Below are 19,530 nucleotides of genomic sequence, written 5' to 3' on the forward strand. Positions count from 1 at the left end.
GTCAGAACATCATAAGGAACATTAATTTCATCCAACAGTTCTCCAAAAGAAGTAATTTGTATGCATTTCCCATAGGGTCCTAGTTTAAATAAGTCCCCCCTGACAGCCATCTTGGATATTGGATCGGCTACAACGGAACAACACATGGTCAGCACCTCATACGGCACATTCCTATTATGTTTGGTTTCATTCCATTAAGTGGTTCTCTAAAAGAAGTCATTTGTATGCATTTCCCATAGGGTCCTACGTTAAATTAAGTCCCCCAATGGCGGCCATCTTTGATGATAAGTAAGCTACAAAGTAACAACACTTGGTCAACACCTTATACGGAACAATTATGCCATGTTTTGTTCATTCCATTCAGTGGTTCTTCAAAAGAAGTCATTTGTATGCCTTTCCCAAAGGGTCCTATGATAAACTGAGACCCCCCCCCCCCTGTTGGCTGCCATCTTGGATGATGGATAGGCTACAAAGTAACAACACTTGTTCAACACCTCACAAGAAACATTCATGCTATGTTTGGTTTCATTCTATTCAGTGGTTCTCTAGAAGAAGTTAAAAATGTAAAACTTTAACAACAACGGCGGAAGACGACAACGGATGCCGGACGCCAAGTGGTGAGAACAGATACATGGCCCTTGAGCTAATAAGGAAGAACACTAACAATTTTTTATTTTTTAATATTTTATTTGGATATATAAATGAATATAAATGTTAAAAAAATTAGCTATTGTCAATTATTGTACAACAATAAGTGAAAAATGTAACCTGATACTATGCGATACTGTATTGTAAACAAAAAGCTTACATGAGACTTTAAAGGGGTACTAGCTACGAGATATATAAAAAATCTAAAGTAAGATTTTGTTTTGTTAAATCAATAATGGAAGTGAAATAGTAAAATAATAATTCGCTTTAAGTAGCCAAAATAGTTCAATTTTGTCAAATTAAGCGAAGAAACATTGATATTTCCTAATTCACTTGCAAGTGAATCAGTCGACCTCATTAAATCCGTATTCATGTGAACTTCAGTTTAACCCCTAGCTAGAGATTGACAACGCATCCATTGTACGTGTACTGGTTATTTTTAAAGAAAAAGAATGTCAACAATGAGAGTGAAACTACGGTAAAACATTTGATTACTTATTCGATCCATATTTAGATTACTTTAGATTTTTTATATATCTCGTAGCTAGTACCCCTTTGAATAAAATACCCACCTTGTAAAAAAAAAATTCACTCCCCTCCCCACCTTTATTTTTGCATCAAAAAATATATTTGAAGAATATTTTACCCTTCTTTTCCGCCCCTTTTTAACCCGAATTCCTTAAAGTTTTGAGCCATAACCCCCAAAAGCAAATCCTAACCATCCCTTTTGGTATAATTGTAGAGAGATCATACACCTTTCCACAAGTTATTGTCTGGAAACTAGAAAAAAAATGATTATTTAGGACCTTTTATGGCCACTAATTCCTAAACTGTTAGGACCATAACCCCCAAAATCAATACCAACTTTCCTTTTGTGGTTATAAGTAAATTATTGTATTCAATTTAGGAAATTATTTGTTTAAATGAATAAGGGAAATTTTTGAAAAATGTTCATATGATATGAAGTTTATTCAGTGGTGCATAATATGCAATTATGTTACACTAAAGGCCAACATTTTTCATTGTCTTTTTTTACAAACCTGCCGACCATGTATTTATGAATTTTGGGAAAAAAGTAAAAGAGAATGCTGTTAAATTTTATTATATCGTTGATCAGGTAGCTTTTGTTGTTGTGAAATTCAATATCAACTTTACCACGCTCTCCTTGCTGGAAGCCAAATCTGGTATCCTATTCATAAACTTATACTCAAATTATTGTCCTGTAACTAGAAAATCCTTGGTTTTTTTCCCCTAGTTCTATCAGATTAACCTTTTTTTAATGTTTGAAACCTTGCGATGTAATTTTATAGAGATCCTGAATCAAGAAAAATGCTAGTTTTTGGCCCCTTTCAACCTTTTGGTACAGTTTCATAGAAATTCATCTGCTTATTCTCAAGTAATTTTCTGGAAACCATTTATGTTTTCCGATGAAGACTCTTACAATGACATTTTAAACTTTATACGACCGCCAAAAAGTTGCGGCCTATAAAATCAGTCATTTTATATTTTGAAAATTTAAAATCCATTTTTTACATGAAATTATGTGGAAAGAAAAAGGAAATACCAAATGTAAATATAAGTCATGAATCTTAATCAACATATGTCAGTTGAAACAAGAATGTGTCCCTAGTACACGGATGCCCCATTCCCACTATTATTTTCTATGTTCAGTGGACTGTGGAATTGGGATAAAAACTTTAATTTGGCAGTAAAATTTGAACGTTTGCTAAACCTCTCTATATCATGAAGGACATGTGTACTAAGTTTCAAGTTTATTGGACTTCAACTTCATCGAAAACTACCTCGACCAAAAACTTTAACCTGAAGCGGGACAGACGGACAGACACACAGACCAGATAACATAAAGCGCATAAATGGGGGCATAAAACTATCTATGTTTGATTATACAAATTTCTTGAATAAATTGAATTAAAAACTATTAAAACTAACTCAAGATAAATATAATAATATTAGTTTTACACCATATTTCTGTTCCTTCGGTTAAAGTTGTTTTGATTTTGTGAGTCGTTTCTTTTTGTTTTTACCTAAAATTGAAAAATTGAATCAGATTATTAACATAGTATTATTAATAAAAAAAGATATTGTGTTATTGTTATCAATATGATATACAGATATATCTATTAATGTGGATATTTAAAGCAGCTGAAGGTCACAAAATTGTTTACCGCAAATTCGTAAACAGCTAGTAGAGCAAGGAATTGTATAGTGATACATCTTTTTCAGATAGAAGGCCACTGTGTGTGTGTAATAAGTAAAGCTGTTTCAATAAGTGGCATTTAAATCTTTAATGCACATGTTATTTTTCAATATTTTATTTCGAAAGAAGAGTTGTGTACGGTGTTTAGCTGACCACATAAATCCTTATGTATGGTGCATAGTTAAGTTGTTGTACACCCTACTCAAAATCTTTATTTCATACTCGTTTATTACCCAAAAAGTTTCAAGGAATGAGTAATCACAGGTAGGTTTATGATTCGTAACTATTACTTTTGCCTTGTTTTAGCTTCCTTTCAGATAAAACATGTAAATGTCTCGATAAATGTATCGAAATTGAAAGTTTGTGTTGACATTCAAAACAATTTGCGCTTGTAAAAGTTAATTGTTCTAATTAGAATATCATAGTTGTTTTATAAATAGGAAAAAATTGATGCCAAAATTATTTGGGAGCAGGAATTTGAAATGTTTCAAGAAATTTACTTTGAATATTTATAAAGCAAAATAGAGGTTTTCGTTACTGTGAAAGGTTAAAATCGATCATGCCCGCTTGGTTAGTACCTAAATCTGCTGTACTGATGATACACGGTATGACCCAATGAACAAGTAGGTAAAAATAAGCACGGTTTCTGACAAAGAACGAAAGTGGTAAAATTTCATAAACAGTGTAAAAACTGGACATTTATATATACCCATTATTGCCCTATTTTCAAATTTCGATTTTAGATGGTTTAATTTAGTATATCAAATAACCACGCTGTTACATTTTTTGTTAAAATCAAACATAATTAACTTAAATAATCTAGACCTTTTTGGGGTCCACTTTGATAAAAACAGGCCCAAATCAAATCAAAGCGCTGTAAGCGCTGAAGGCAGTTAACCAAAAATCAAGATGAACGTAATTATGAAAACTGTTTTAATGTTGCTTCAACATTAAACATTCATATATAGTACATGTATGTTTATCTATTGAATCAATTATTAAGTCAACTTGTACTAAAAGAGGGACGAAAGATACCAAACAGACAGTCAAACTCATAAATCTAAAACAAACTGACAACGCCATGGCGAAAAATGAAAAAGACAAACAGACAAACAACAGCACACATGACACAACATAGAAAACCAAAGAATAAACAACACGAAACCCACCAAAAATTAGGGGTGATCTCAGGTGCTTCGGAAGGGTAAGCAGATCCTGCTCCACATGTGGCACCCGTCGTGTTGCTTATGTGATATCAAATCCGGTAAATAGTCTTAATTCGGTAGGTCACATTCATGGAAGGGAAGGGAATTGTAGATATGACGTAAGGAACATATCCGATATCATTTGTGAAACGGTTATTCCATAACGGTCAACCAACTCGTGAAGGCGTCCGTAAAATTTACGAAGGGATGATTTCAACTTCTCCATTTGAAAGTCTTGGTTTAATAGCTTCCTTGTGAGCAGCAACCCTTTATCAAGAAAATCATGATAGGACATGCAAGCACGGGAATATCGTATCAATTGGGAGATATATACCCCGTATGCAGGTGCTGCTGGAATGTTGCTACATAGAAATGGACAGTTCACAATTTGAAAGCTGAAATCATCTCCTTTGTCGTAAAGTTTTGTTTTCAACCGACCCTCATTGTCAATTTCTAGATGTAAGTCAAGATATGAAGCCGACTTAGCTGTATCTGTAGTATCCTTTATCTCTACTTCAATGGGATAGATGCGTTCCACATAGTCACCAAATTCTGAATTATTTAGTGAAAGAACATCATCTGTTTGCAGTCAACCAAGGCAAATAATTTAAATGTTATCAAGGTTTCTAAAGCAATGCAAAAATCAATGTATAGTTTTTTTGGTGAGTCTGCACTGGTACAAGTTTACAATGATTGCAGTTGTTCTACTTTGAAGTTAACGTTGGTTTTGGTTGACTGCAAGTAGTACAAGTTAACTTAGCATGAACATGTAATAGTATGCATGAACTGGTTTCCCTCGAAAGGAAACGGAGTTTGTTTTCTATAGTACAAAAGTGATGAGACAAGAATCAGACAAATGTTCACTACTACAGGGATCAAATGTGAGATCTGACTGCCCTGCCTATAGTAAATGTAAATGATGAGGTGGTAAGGTGACCCCAGGGACTCGACCTATATTTCATTTAATTAGATGGATACATCTGTTGTAGAGTTGTCACTGACTCAGACGTACTTATAAATATAATTATTTTCTGTGACTGTATCTCACATTAATTTGTAGGATCCGTTACTATAGATAATTTAGCTGATCTGTAACAATAACATCTTCATGCCTTATAAATCATGTACTGCAGTACGCCGCTAGATTAAAACTGACGTGGAAAGGTAACACACGGCCAGCGAATGCTCTATTTATGAAGAGCCCAGTTGGTCGTGTGGTCTAGCAGGACGGCTGCAGTGCAGGCGATTTGGTGTCACGATATCACAGTAGCATGGGTTCGAATCCCGGCGAGGGAAGAACCAAAAATTTGCGAAAGCAAATTTACAGATCTAACAATGTTGGGTTGATATTTAGACGAGTTGTATATACATTATGTACACAGCCATGTATCACCATCATTGATGGCGATCCGATGGATACATCTGTTGTAGAGTTGTCTCTGACTCAGACGTACTTATAAATATAATTATTTTCTGTGACTGTATCTTACATTAATTTGTAGGATCCTTTACTATAGATAAGTTAGCTGATCTGTAACAATAACATCTTCATGCCTAATATATCATGTACTGCAGTACGCCGCTAGATTAAAACTGACGTGGAAAGGTAACACACGGCCAGCGAAAGCTCTATTTTTTGTAGAGCCCAGGTGGTCGTGTGGTCTAGCAGGACCGCTGCAGTGCAGGCGATTTGGTGTCACGATATCACAGTAGCATAAGTTCGAATCCCGGCGAGGAAAGAACCAAAAATTTGCAAAAGCAAATTAACAGATCTCACATTGTTGGGTTGATGTTTAGACGAGTTGTATATTCATTATGTACACAGCCATGTATCACCATCATTGATGGCGATCCGATGGATACATCTGTTGTAGAGTTGTAAATGACTCAGACGTACTTATAACTATAATTATATTCTGTGACTGTATCTTACATTAATTTGAAGGATCCTTTACTATACATAAATTAGCTAATCTGTAACAATTACATCTTCATACCTTATATATCATGTACTGCAGTACGCTGCTAGATTAAAACTGACGTGGAAAGGTAACACACGGCCAGCGAAAGCTCTATTTTTTGTAGAGCCCAGGTGGTCGTGTGGTCTAGCGGGACGGCTGCAGTGCAGGCGATTTGGTATCACTATATCACAGTAGCATGGGTTCGAATCCCGGCGAGGGAAGAACCAAAAATTTGCGAAAGCATTTTTACAGATCTAACATTGTTGGATTGATGTTTAGTCGAGTGACGAGTTGTGTATACATTATGTACACAGCCATGTATCACCATCGTTGATGGCGATCCGATGGATACATCTGTTGTAAAGTTGTCACTGACTCAGACGTACTTATAAATATAATTATTTTCAGTGACTGTATCTTACATTAATTTGTAGGATACTTTACAATAGATAAGTTAGCTGATCTGTAGCAATAACATCTTCATGCCTTATATATCATGTACTGCAGTACGCCGCTAGATTAAAACTGACGTGAAAAGGTAACACAGGGCCAGCGAAAGCTCTATTTTTTGTAGAGCCCAGGTAATCGTGTGGTCTAGCGGGACGGCTGCAGTGCAGGCGATTTGGTGACACGATATCACAGTAGCATTGGTTCGAACCCGGCGAGGGTAGAACCAAAAAATTGCGAAAGCAAATTTACAGATCTAACATTGTTTGGTTGATGTTTAGACTAGCTGCATATATATATATATATATATAAATATGGGTTCGAATCCCGGCGAGGGAAGAACCAAAAATTTGCGAAAGCAAATTTACAGATCTAACATTGTTGGGTTGATGTTTAGACGAGTTGTATATACATTATGTACACAGCCATGTATCACCATCATTGATGGCGATCCGATGGATACATCTGTTGTAGGGTTGTCACTGACTCAGACGTACTTATGAATATAATTATTTTCTGTGACTGTATCTTACATTAATTTGTAGGATCCTTTACTATAGATAATTTAGCTGATCTGTAACAATAACATCTTCATGCCTTATATATCATGTACTGTAGTACGCCGCTAGATTAAAACTGACGTGGAAAGGTAACATATGGCCACCGAAAGCTCTTTTTTTGAGAGCCCAGGTGGTCGTGTGGTCTAGCGGGACGGCTGCAGTGCAGGCGATTTGGTGTCACGATATCACAGAATTATGGGTTCGAATCCCGGCGAGGGAAGAACCAAAAATTTGCGAAAGCAAATTTACAGATCTAACATTGTTGGGTTGATGTTTAGACGAGTTGTATATATATAAATATATAGTTTAAAGTAAAAAATACAAAAAAATCACATCATTAACCGAACATTGTTTCTGTTAGCGCTTTCACCGCATCTCCTGTGGTTCATCAGACAGAATTGTTATCGTTATTAGTAACGACTTGTGACGTTACGTTATAGTAAGGACTTGTGACGTTACGGTATAGTAACGTCAAGCGGTAATTTGATATATCTTACGGAATTTTATTAACGGACAGAATTTCACTTCCTATTTTATGTCAGCTTATAAAGGTCAATTAAATATTATTCCTTGGCTTCACGCGGAGTTTTATCTTCGGTCCACATCTTAAAAAAGGGATATATTTTAAATTTTCCCTTTCCACATCGGTCAAAATTTTCAGAGCAAGGAGAATTTCGAATTGACGGGTTCTTTAACTGCTGTTTATGAACTCTCACTCTATCAATTATTCTATTTGTTTGACCTATGTAGTTTCTATTACAAGTGGGACAGGTTGCACATGTACAATAAATGATATTTTCCGATTTGCAGTTCATGCTTTTATTCGGTGTGATTACTGTGCCAGATTTTAGAGTTTAACTTTGTCCCACTGCTAATATTTCGCACGTTCCACATCTGGGATCCCCGCATTTTTGTATTTCTGCTACCTTGTGTGTACTGAAGTTTGCTCGTGTGAGAAGTTTCTTCAGATTTGGTGCTTGTCGACGGCTCCCAATAAGCTGTGATTTGTCGACAAGATTTTTAATTTTTTTGATTTATGTAGAATAGGTAAAAACCCTTTAGCCGAATTTAAGATCTGGTGATTACGTGGATTATGAGTTATAACAAACGAAATTGATTGTTGTTTATCTTTTTTGTCATTCCTTGATACTGATTTTCTAAGTTCAGCGACTGGAATGTTCAATACGTTTTTAATTCCATTTTCAATTAAACTGACTGGGTAGTTTTGTCTCTTTAGATAATTTTTCAATTCCTGTAGTCTCTTATCATGTAACTCCAAATTTAATACTATTGTGCATATACGTCGGGTTAAATTAAAAGGAATATTTCGTTTAGTATGTGACGGGTGACATGACCTAAAATCCAATACTGATGGGTATCAGTGGGTTTACAGTATAAGTCCGTTATAATTTGTTCACCTTTCTTCATAATATTGATGTCTATAAACGGGAGTTTTGAAGAGCTGGAATCGTAAGTGAACTGTATCGATTCATTTAAGGCATTCAGCATTGAATGAAATTTATCTAGTTCAACTTCACTTTTTGTCCAGAAAATAAAACAGTCATCAAGATATCGCTTCCAATTTTCTTCAATGTAAAGCCTGAAGTTTTCATCGAATTCGGAAGGTATCTTTTCGTATAGTTGTTTTTCTATGTAACCAATAACCAGATTGGCATATGTTGGTGCCACCTTTGTACCCATCGCGGTTCCCTTGATTTGAAGGTAATAAGTGTCGTCAAACTGGAAGTAGTTGTTCTCAAGAATCAGCTTTTATCCTTTGATGATGAAGTCATTAGAAAAACGTTCCGGAATTTCATCTAGATACTTATCCAATTAGTATTGTACAGCTTTTAATCCTAATTTGTGAGGAATGTTCGTGTAAAGGCTTATTACATCAAAACTCACTAGTATTGTATCAAGAGGTACCCGGTCTGAAATATAGTTGAGAAAATCCATGTCATCTCCGACAAAACTCGGTACTTTTATACAAAGTGGTTTAAGCAGGATATCAAGGAGGTTGCTTAGCCTTTGGGTACTACATGAAGGCCCTGCAATAATCGGTCTTATCTTTAGATCAGTAGGCCTATTGATTATAATATACATAGAATCACAGTTTTCTACATGGTCTTGAATTTCCTTGGATTTGTGGATTTTCGGAAGTCCGTAAAAATTGCTGGTTTTAACCTTAAAATTTTTAAGATAATCTATTTTCTTATCGGTAAGGTTGTGAGAATATTCGTTTATTAGTTTTCTTATTTTCGACATTGTACTTTTGTCTCTAATTCCATTCATTTTTTGGTAGAATACCCCGTCTTCAAGTTGATTAAGAACCATGTCTTTGTAGTGATCTTTGTCCATAATCACTATACCCCCGCCTTTATCCGCCTCTTTTATTATAATTGATTGATCATTTTGAAGTTTCGTTATAGTCTTTTGTTGAGACTTCGGCAGATTTGATTTTACGTGTGAATCGACAATATTTGTGTTGGCGGTTTGTTTTAAACAATTGATATATTCTTCTAAATGTTTGTCCCTATTCGGTTGAGGATTAGAACCCTTTTTGTTCCGTACCAGGGATCCATCTTCATGATTAGTGTTTCCAAAGAATTCACGAAGTCTGAGTTTTCTGCAGAATTCGTCGGTATCTGTTATAAGATCAACATTGTCAGATATTGGTGTTGGGGTAAATTTTAAACCATGTTCCAAAAACTTTATTTCCTGGTCAGATACATCTCTTCTCGACAGATTAATTACCTTCGGTTTTGTCTTTGAGAAGTTTGAAAGTTTACTTTTTTCTTTCGTTTTTTCCACATCTGACCTTCCCCTAAAAAATGATTGTTATTTCCAAAATCAGGCGTTTCATCTCTAGAAAGCTGATAATTATGAGTATTCCGGTGTCCTTCATTGGAAATGTTTCTATTTTGCATTTGTCGTCTACGTGGTCTTTGCGGCAAAGCGTCAGTACGGTTATAAGTACTTTGCTCTGCTCTATTACTTGATGGTTTTCTTCCGTTTTTAACCACTGAAGCATAAGTCTTATTTATAACTGACCTGGACCTTGATCTACTCCGAGGAAAAGATTGTCGGCGTGTGTTGTTTTTATTTCCCGTTGATTTATCAACCTTTCTTTTTTTGGGAGTGATAGATTTGACGGGTTCGTTGCCGTAATTTTCTTCGTATTTGTCGAACCACTCGTTCTTTGATTCTAATATTCGTTCCGACTTTTCTTGTTCTCTTTGAGTGTCAGTTTGCCATAGTTCAAGGAGTTTTTCTTGAATTTTCCCACTACTCCTTTTCTTCATTTCATCATGAATGAAATTGTCCACTTTTTCGACAATTGCTTTGTATTTCGGAACTCTCAAACGGAGAATGGCTATTTCTGATTGAAATTTTGTAAGAGCTAGGTTGAGTCGAATGTCGAATTCTTCTTGGGGTTCTGTTTCGATTCTTTTCACTCGAAATTTTCTCGGAAAGACAATATCTTCTTTATTTGTCCATTTTTCATACGTACTGACAAGATTTTCAGTTCTTATTGCATTAAAGAAAGCTTGTTTTCTTTCATTCAGTGATTTATACCACATTTTATTTTATCTGGTATCGTTTTTTGAATGCTTCTTTTTCAAAATTTAAGTCATTCCATTCTTTAAAAAATTCATGAGTGTCCGAGAGTTGGGTCTCGTTTTGCGATTCGTTTGCACTTGGTTCATATCTGCTTATGTACTGTCCGTTGAAAAACAGATCAATTTTGTCATTGTATCTTTGAGATTGCAATTCAATTTCCCTCAAAGATGACATGCATGAATCATATTTATTACATAACGTACCTAATTTGGCGGATATCTCCTCTAAAATCCCTTCCACAATTTAATTTTTTCCTACCGCTTTCGATCGTGCCTGTGACATTTTGTTCATGTACCAGATTGAATATTTTGATAAATAAAAAGTCCTTGGTATAGAAAATATAGTTTAAAAGAAAAAACATAAAACAATCACATTATAAATCGACCATTGTTTCTGTTAGCGCTTACACCGCATCTCCTGCGGTTCATCAGACAGAATTTTTATCGTTATTAGTAACGACTTGTGACGTTACGTTATAGAAACGACTTGTGACGTTACGGTATAGTAACGTCATGCGGTAATTGTATATATCTTACGGAATTTTATTAACGGACCGAATTTCACTTCCTATTTAATGTCGGCTTATAAAATTCAATAAAATATTGTTCCTTGGCTTCACGCGGATTTTTATCTTCGGTCCACATCTTAAAAAAGGGATATATTTTAAATTTTCCCTTTCCACATCGGTCAAAATTTTCAGAGCAGGGAGAATTTCGAATTGACGGGTCCTTTATCTGCTGTTTATGAACTCTCACTCTATCAATTAGTCTATTTGTTTGACCTATGTGATTTCTATTACAAGAGGGACAGGTTGCACAAGAAATGATATTTTCAGATTTGCAGTTCATGCTTTTAAGTAAGAATATAAATACTATTTTTCGTTTTGCAATTAGATGTAACATAGATCTTGTATCGCTGCTTGGTTACAGTGCTGCTGAAAGAGTGGTCAGTGTTGGCGGCTTTACAGCACTTACAGTTCCTTCTACCGCATTGTTTGTAACACCCAAATTTATAAGTTTCTTGTTTCTTTACTTTTGATGTCAGAAGTATGTCTTTGAGATTTTTGGGTCTGCGATAGGCCATACCAGGAGGTGATGAACATTTTTTTTAAAGGAAGAGTTATTTTCGATTAGACGCCAGTGCTTTCGGATAGAAGATGAAATATTTCATGAAAATAGTATGTATATTCTTACTTGTGGAAATTGCAAGCTGCAGTATGTTGGTGAAACAGAAACTACATTCAACATCAGACTTAACAATTACCGGTCGTTTTATACAAAAGGAAGAAACCAAACTTGGGACTCCGAAACGAGAAAACAGAGAGAAAGGTTCTGGATGCATCAGCTACGTACTCTTGAACCTGATGGACTTAATGAGAGGAATGAAAAACAGTTCTTCCCGAAACCAAAAAATAAATCATACTTTTTTATTTTATTTAACTCTATTTAACTAAAACAACTATTTGTTTTAATTCTAAAAAAAATGTTTATGTACAATAAACGGCAAAAATTTGTTTCATTCAATCAATATGTTAAAATTTTGTGTAGCTCAAGCAACAATGATATTTTTTTGTCATGCATCTGATTTCACCTAGATAGATGCACACGCCCGATGAAGCTTATTTGTTTAGCGAAATATTGCGTGAATAATAAATAAATAAAACAGCTAATTTTATATCACTCATTGGTGTGTTAAAGTTACATTCTTAGACACTTATATAATTCAATTTAGTAACTGCATCAGTTTATTTACAAACTGATCCACACCTAGATAGATTGAATGTTGATTGTTGCTATTTTTAGACTCTATATATATAGGAAAGGTAACACACGACCACTGAAAGCTTTATTGTTGTAGAGCCCAGGTGGTCGTGTGGTCTAGCGGGACGGCTGCAGTGCAGGCGATTTGGTGTCACGATATCACAGTAGCATGGGTTCGAATCCCGGCGAGGGAAGAACCAAAAATTTGCGAATTGCAAGTTCTCAAACAGAAGGGTGTTCAGTGACCGCAGGAACTCCCCTATATTTCATTTGATTTATCATATTGTCCTACAATGTATACTTGATTATACTAGTATATGGTTTAGGGGTGGGGATCTTGACCGTTTCAAAGTTATCAAACAGGAGGGGGTAGAGTGGCACGAAGGACACCACATTTATATCATATGATTTGCTTATATTCAGGTACCAAAGAGCTGAATAGCTCTGAGGGGAAAGACGGCCTTATTCCAATTATTATTAAAAAAAATTTGGGGTGAGGGGGTATCTTTTGATAGTCTTCATATATAGAATGAAAAAAAAGAACAGCTAGAACATGTAGAAAGGTAGACAGTATTGATATCAACTGTTGTTTAATGTACTTTCTTTTCCTTAGTTTAAGATTCAATTTGGACCAAATCTGCATCTTCTTAATCTAAACATTCGATTAAAGTTGATAGTAATTCAAAAATGCAACTGAATTCTGTCATTTAAAAACAACTACAATATTTTTTGAAACCTTTATTGTGTACCACTGAACTGCAGGCTAAGGCTATTTTCCATTTTTTGTGACATCACTCTAAGATGTTTTTCCTTTTTTTCTTTAGAAAGTTAGGACTGAAAAAGCAGTTTATTCAGTTTTAAATTTCCATTGATAAACTTCCTAGTTACAACCCTCATCAAAGGGATTCAGGTACTAATAAAAAACAATATGATCCTACATTTTGAAATATTTGTAAATTTCATGAATAAATAGGTTTAAACAAGGATTTGTATAGTTACTATACAAGTCCTTGGTTTAAACTACAAAATGCAACATTTTCAATTTACCTTTACAATGATTATGTTGGTACAGAAAATTTAGTTTTAATGGAAGACTACTTATCATATAATAAATGTCACATTTTAAGTGTTCAGATACATTAACTTAAATTTTAGTGGATAATTACTCTTCAATTGAGGTGCTCCTGAATTGGAGAAAGATTCTCAAAATAGAATTTTACAGAAAAAATGTAATAAAATCGTTTTTCTCCCCATTCTCATGTATCCCCACAGTCTTTGTTTATCTTGAAAGTTGTTGACCTACAAATTGTTCTATATTTGAATCATCAACAGCAAGCATAATTATGTTTAAATTTAACAAATACCAATTTTTGATTAGTGCACGACCTCTGAGAATGATTTAAATAAATGAAGGATATCCCTGCTTCTGCGTAGTGTAGCATTCCCACAATGACGTCACTATTAAATATAATGTAGGTTGGATATATTTAGAATATCACTTATTTTTCCGTATTGTAGAAGAAACGTAAATAGTGTAAAAGAGAGCTCATTACACGATAATTTCGCGAGAAACATAAGGGACATGTGTAAAAAAGTTTTTAAAGTCAATCTATTCATTTGTGTCTCCCCATCTAATCAATCTCACTAAGATTTGTTGTGGGGTTTTCCACACTATAAAAACAAAATGAATGATCTGAGGGAATGTCACTCTGGTCAACCCAATAGCGGATTGAAGGCTCGAAGCCGCCTTGCCCCAATAAGTTTTGAAATCGTCTATTTGGAGACTTTGGTGAAAAGGTTTGCAGTTATTTTTTATTTTCTTTCAATTGGAAGGTCACTTCGTCGGGCGTAGTAAGAAACCAAATCAAAATTCCGCTTTCAAAAGTGGAATGTCGCGGACCTCGGACCGCCGCTAATTTGAACTCATGCCTCAAAATTGAAAAGATACGAAAATTTCGTCTCCTAATTTGAAATTGACGCCAACAAGATGAACAGTTGAACTTATTATATAATATACTACGTATATACTGACGTAGTTGTCCTACATATTGATGACAAACAATATTCCTACGACTTTTGCCATTTGGGAAATTTAAACTAACTGTCTTAATAGATTTGTCGGCGATTAAATATTTTATACAAATATTTTTTGACATCTTAGCCAAAAGTACAGGTCATAATAACCTACACAAGGATTGCTAATGAGCACTAATTCCTATGTGCAACTTCAAAACTTTTGGGTGATTCGACGATCATTTAATGTTTTTCTGGTCATATTTTTCGTAATCTAGAATTAAAAGTATTCTAAAAGTGTTCAATTAGTTATATATATAACATAGTAGCCAGGTAGATAATAACAATGGCAAGTATTTCATAAAATTGAGAAAGGAAACGGGGAATGCGTCAAAGCGACAACAACCTGACCATAGAGCAGACAACAGCCGAAGGCCACCAATGGGTCTTCAATGTAGTGAGAATGCCCGCACCCGTAGGTGTCCTTCAGCTGGCCCTTAAAATAATATGTATACTAGTACAATGATAATGGACGTCATACTAAACTTCGAATTATACACAAGAAACTAAAATTAATCAAAGAGCTGAAAACTCTGAGGGAAAATGACGCCACTGTATCTAATATTGGGATATTTTTATGCAAGTCTTGATTTTCACATACCGTAATTAGTTTAACATGTCTCGTAAGCATATGATTGATATTCGTATATGTGTGTGTGTGTGAAGTGAAGATGACAACTGGCTGGTTTTGTTTTAGAGACAAATGCATAGGTCAAGACTACCTGAGTTGTACAAATAAATATTGTAGAAAGGCTGGTATATTTCTCACTGGAACGTAGTCTGAACCCCCTTCTCCCACAAAATGTTAGGTAAATAATCTTTTTTTTTTACTGTTATCAAAGGTCTAATAAAACTCCGGTAATCTCAAAGAATTCTAGTCAAACCGGCACCTGGTTAAATTGGCACCTGGACGAATCAGCACCCGGTATAGTCAAATCGGCACCTGGTTCAATCGACACATGATATAGTCAATACGTCATCCATGATAAATATATATTTTTTACAGTTTTTTTTAGCAAAAAGAGTAAAAATAAGAAAGGGGTTGCCAGAACGTTTTTTAGTATTTAAGCAAAAAGAGTTAAATACCTAAGGAAGGGATTGTCCAAAAAATATTAACTGTCAGATTTTTGGGGGTTCATGTACATTTTGTATATATTTATTTTTCTCAACTAAATGTGTATTTTTAATCATATATATGAGGTATTGGATATTTTTTATGCATTTTGTTTAACCAGTTGAAAATTTTACATGATTGTTGGTTTAATGCTGTTTAAACTTTCTTGAAAAAAAACCCACCTTAAATTTGTAATTTATTCGGCATGACAGTTTGATTTATTGAAAGGGACTCATAGTTTTCCATTTTATTTTCTAATTGTCTCATTGAGAAAACAACAGCTAGGGTGAGGGCTTCGTTGTTTACCTTTATACACAACAACATATTAACTATGTACTTTGTAAAAGTTATTGATTAATTGAATAGAAAATATTATAACAAATATCATTGGATGCCGAATTGACATCAAATAGGTGCCAATTTGACTAGATGCCGATTTAAACAGGTGCCGACTTGACTTGTACATTTCAAATCCTCTGCGATCGTTTGCAGTATTTTCTTGAGAAAACCTGTTTTCCATTATCAAACAAAAGAAAAAAATGCTTGAAAATTATTCTAGAACGCTTCATGATTGTTAAAATAAGTTTAATTCACATAAAATACAATTTTTAAACTTGCGATTTTTAAACAGGAAGTTTTAAAAGCACGTGTAAAAGAAGAAATTAACCGGTGAGAGTCGAAATCCGTACATGACAGATATCACTTTAATACGACTTTGAAAGTAAAACAGTTCCATCTTTTTGTAAAACAGTCTTTAATATACCTATCACATTGATGTTTAAAGTGTCTTAAGCTTATACAAACCATATAAGTCGGTATGAAACACCAAAACGGAATGAACAATAACCGATTACATTTTGTAGTTTACAAACTTTGAGCTGGTTTACGGTTGTACTTTTTACTATGTTTGGATCGTTTCAATCTAGCAGATACCAGTTTATTTCAAATGCATAGAAAAGAAACGAGAAATTTGTAATGAAAGGTTTAGTTTTTTTATATTCATCAGTTTTAATTTGATATTAAATAGAAAGCAGATGCTCCGCAGGGCGTAGCTTGATACGACCGCAGAGGTTGAACCCTGAACAGTTGAGAAAAGTATGGACACAACATTCAAGTGGATTCAGCTCTAAATTTGGATTGTGATTAAATAGTTCACACAGCATAGGTTTCTGACACAGAATGAATGTGGTCTAATGAACTTAAAAAAATATTATTTTGCCTTTGAGCAATTTACTTTGCTGTTGAATATTAATCCTCTCAAAAAAATGTTTGAAGAAATTTTCTTTTTATTTATGAAATCTGAAATGAGAAAAATTGACCCCCCTCCCCCATTTTTTTTCACATCCCCCTTTCCCTTATTCCAAAACTGATTTCAATTCAAATTTCTAAAGGAGTTTGCAACAATTACTGCTCATTTAAATACATCATAAAATATTAAAATGTAAAAAAAAGTGCTTGTTATCTCTGAATCGTAAAGATTGTTTTAATTGATCAGTTGGTAGTAAAAGTGAAAATACATTGTAAATTGTATAAAACAATAATTTAAGTTGAATCAACTACTATTCTGGACAAAGAAAGATAACTCCAATTGAATATTTCTTGCTACTGCACACTATTGTGCAATTAGATATTTCTTGCTATTGCGCAATACTGTGCAATTGAAAATACTTGCTATAGCACAATACTGTGCAATTGAAGATTTCTTTCTATTGAACAATACTGTGCAATCGAAAATTTCTTGCTATTGCACAATACTGTATAATTGAAATTTTCTTGCTATTGCTGAAAACTGTGTAATTGAAAATGTCTTGCTATTACACAATATTTAATATAATAATTTTGAATCCTGATTTGGACCAACTTGAAAACTGGGCTCATTATCAAAAATCTAAGTACATGTTTAGATTCAGCATATCAAGGAAGCACACTAACTTAATCTTTGTTGAAATCAAACTTAGTTTAATTTTGGACCCTTTTGACCTTAATATAGACCAATTTGAAAACGGTACCAAAAAATAAGAATCTACATACACAGTTATGTTTTGCATATCAATGAACCCCAGTTATTCAATTTTTGATGAAGGGTCCAAAACTGAAAGATTTCATCAAACATTGAATAGTTGGGGTTCTTTGATATGCCGAATCTAACTGTGTATGTAGATTCTTAATTTTTGGTCCCGTTTTCAAATTGGTTTACATTAAGGTCCAAAGTTATTCAATTTTTGATAAAATCGAACAAAGTTTAATTTTGGACCCCGATTTGAACCAACTTGAAAACTGGGTCAATAATCAAAGTACATTTTTAGATTCAGCATATCAAAGAACTCCACGGATTCAATGTATGTTTAAATCAAACTAAATTTAATTTTGGACCCTTTGGACCTTAATGTAGACCAATTCGAAAACGGGACCAAAAATTAAGAATCTACATACACAGTTAGATTCGGCATATCAAAGTACCCCAATTATTCAATGTTTGATCAATATTTGATGAAATCAAACAAAGTTTAGTTTTGGTCCCTTTTGGCCCCTTATTCCCAAACTGTTGGGACCAAAAACTCCTTAAATCGATCCCAACCTTCATTTTATGGTCATATACCTTGTGTTTAAATTTCATTGATTTCTATTCTCTTATACAAAAGTTATGGTGCAAAACCCAAGAATAAAGCTTATTTGGGCTCTTTTTTGGCCCCTTATTCCTAAACAGTTGAAACTTAAACTCCCGAAATCAATTACAACCTTCCTTTTATGGTCATGAACCTTGTGTTTAAATTTCATAGATTTCTATTTACTTAAACTAAAGTTATAGTGCAAAAACCAAAAGTATTCGAACGACGACGCCAACGTGATACCAATATACGACCAAAAAATTAAAATTTTTGCGGTCGTATAATAACTTATTAATATGGATGAGTTAAAATTATGAGTTTGAAAAATGATGAGAGCGCCCTTTACAATATCAATAACAAAGATGGCGGAACGTAAATAAACCACCTCGCCGCGAAATTGAACTTGTTCTCTTATTCCTTGCTTATTGTTCTCTATAGTCCGCACCCCCTCTGGAAGGTCCAATTTTGGAGAATAAAACCGCGGACTATACAAGCCTTTCTATGGACAGGTCAACATTTTTGTTGAAAATAAAAAAAAGTATGCATACTAGTTCCCCTCCAACTACAACACTTTGTTCGAGTGTAGCGGAATACAAGCAGATACCAGTTAGTTTGTAAAATAGTAAATATGAAACCGAGTGCGGTAGGCGGAGGCAATAATCAACTTCCTGTTATTCTGGTCAATGGTATCGGAACAATGCCGCTGACGCGTCATTTTCCAAAATTCATACAAGACTAACAAAGGCCCGAGGCTCATGACTTGGGACAGGCGCAACATTGTGGAGAGGTTAAACGTGTTAATGAGATCTCAACCATCCCCTATACCTCTATCCAATGTAGAAAAGTATTTAGTAGGTAGAACATAAACCAAGGGTGCATGAAAATTAAAACACTGTTAGATTGCATACAATAAACACAAGAGTGAACACGCTGAAATGTCTTGCCTTCTTTACTAACCAAAGATATTATGTTGATAGTCCTAAATATAAAGCTTTACTACAGGTATCACATAAACTTAAACTGATCCAAGATAATTATGAGGTCACGGTCATATAAACCAAACGGGAAATATATGTACACCTTACAATCATTCAAGAATATGTAAAATATATATAAAAAATATAATTTAATAAACATAGTTCATGAAATAAAAGAGATGAGTTGTCATTTCATATCGTGATTTTTCCATTTTTAGATGGTGACATTCCCTTGTCACCATCCTAAGGTGTGTAAATATCTCAATTTGTAGGATTCGCTTATGTTTGAAACAATGTATTAGGTTTTAGCGAGATAAATTTAATTATTACACCAGGA

General features: G+C 34.2%; 1 protein-coding gene across 1 annotated transcript in view; it reads right to left on the minus strand.

Annotated features, from left to right (window-relative positions):
* Positions 1-960: 960 nt before the first annotated feature.
* LOC134686355 (uncharacterized) overlaps positions 961-19,530 on the minus strand; it is a 114,344-nt gene continuing 95,774 nt past the window's right edge. Inside the window, exon 8 of the mRNA XM_063546030.1 lies at positions 961-2,693. Within this exon, the coding sequence (XP_063402100.1) occupies positions 2,650-2,693 (44 nt within the window). The 3' untranslated portion in view covers positions 961-2,649. The remainder of the gene's footprint in view (positions 2,694-19,530) is intronic.

This window comes from Mytilus trossulus, chromosome 10, assembly GCF_036588685.1.
Source record: "Mytilus trossulus isolate FHL-02 chromosome 10, PNRI_Mtr1.1.1.hap1, whole genome shotgun sequence".
In the NCBI taxonomy this organism is placed as follows: Eukaryota; Metazoa; Mollusca; class Bivalvia; order Mytilida; family Mytilidae; genus Mytilus; species Mytilus trossulus.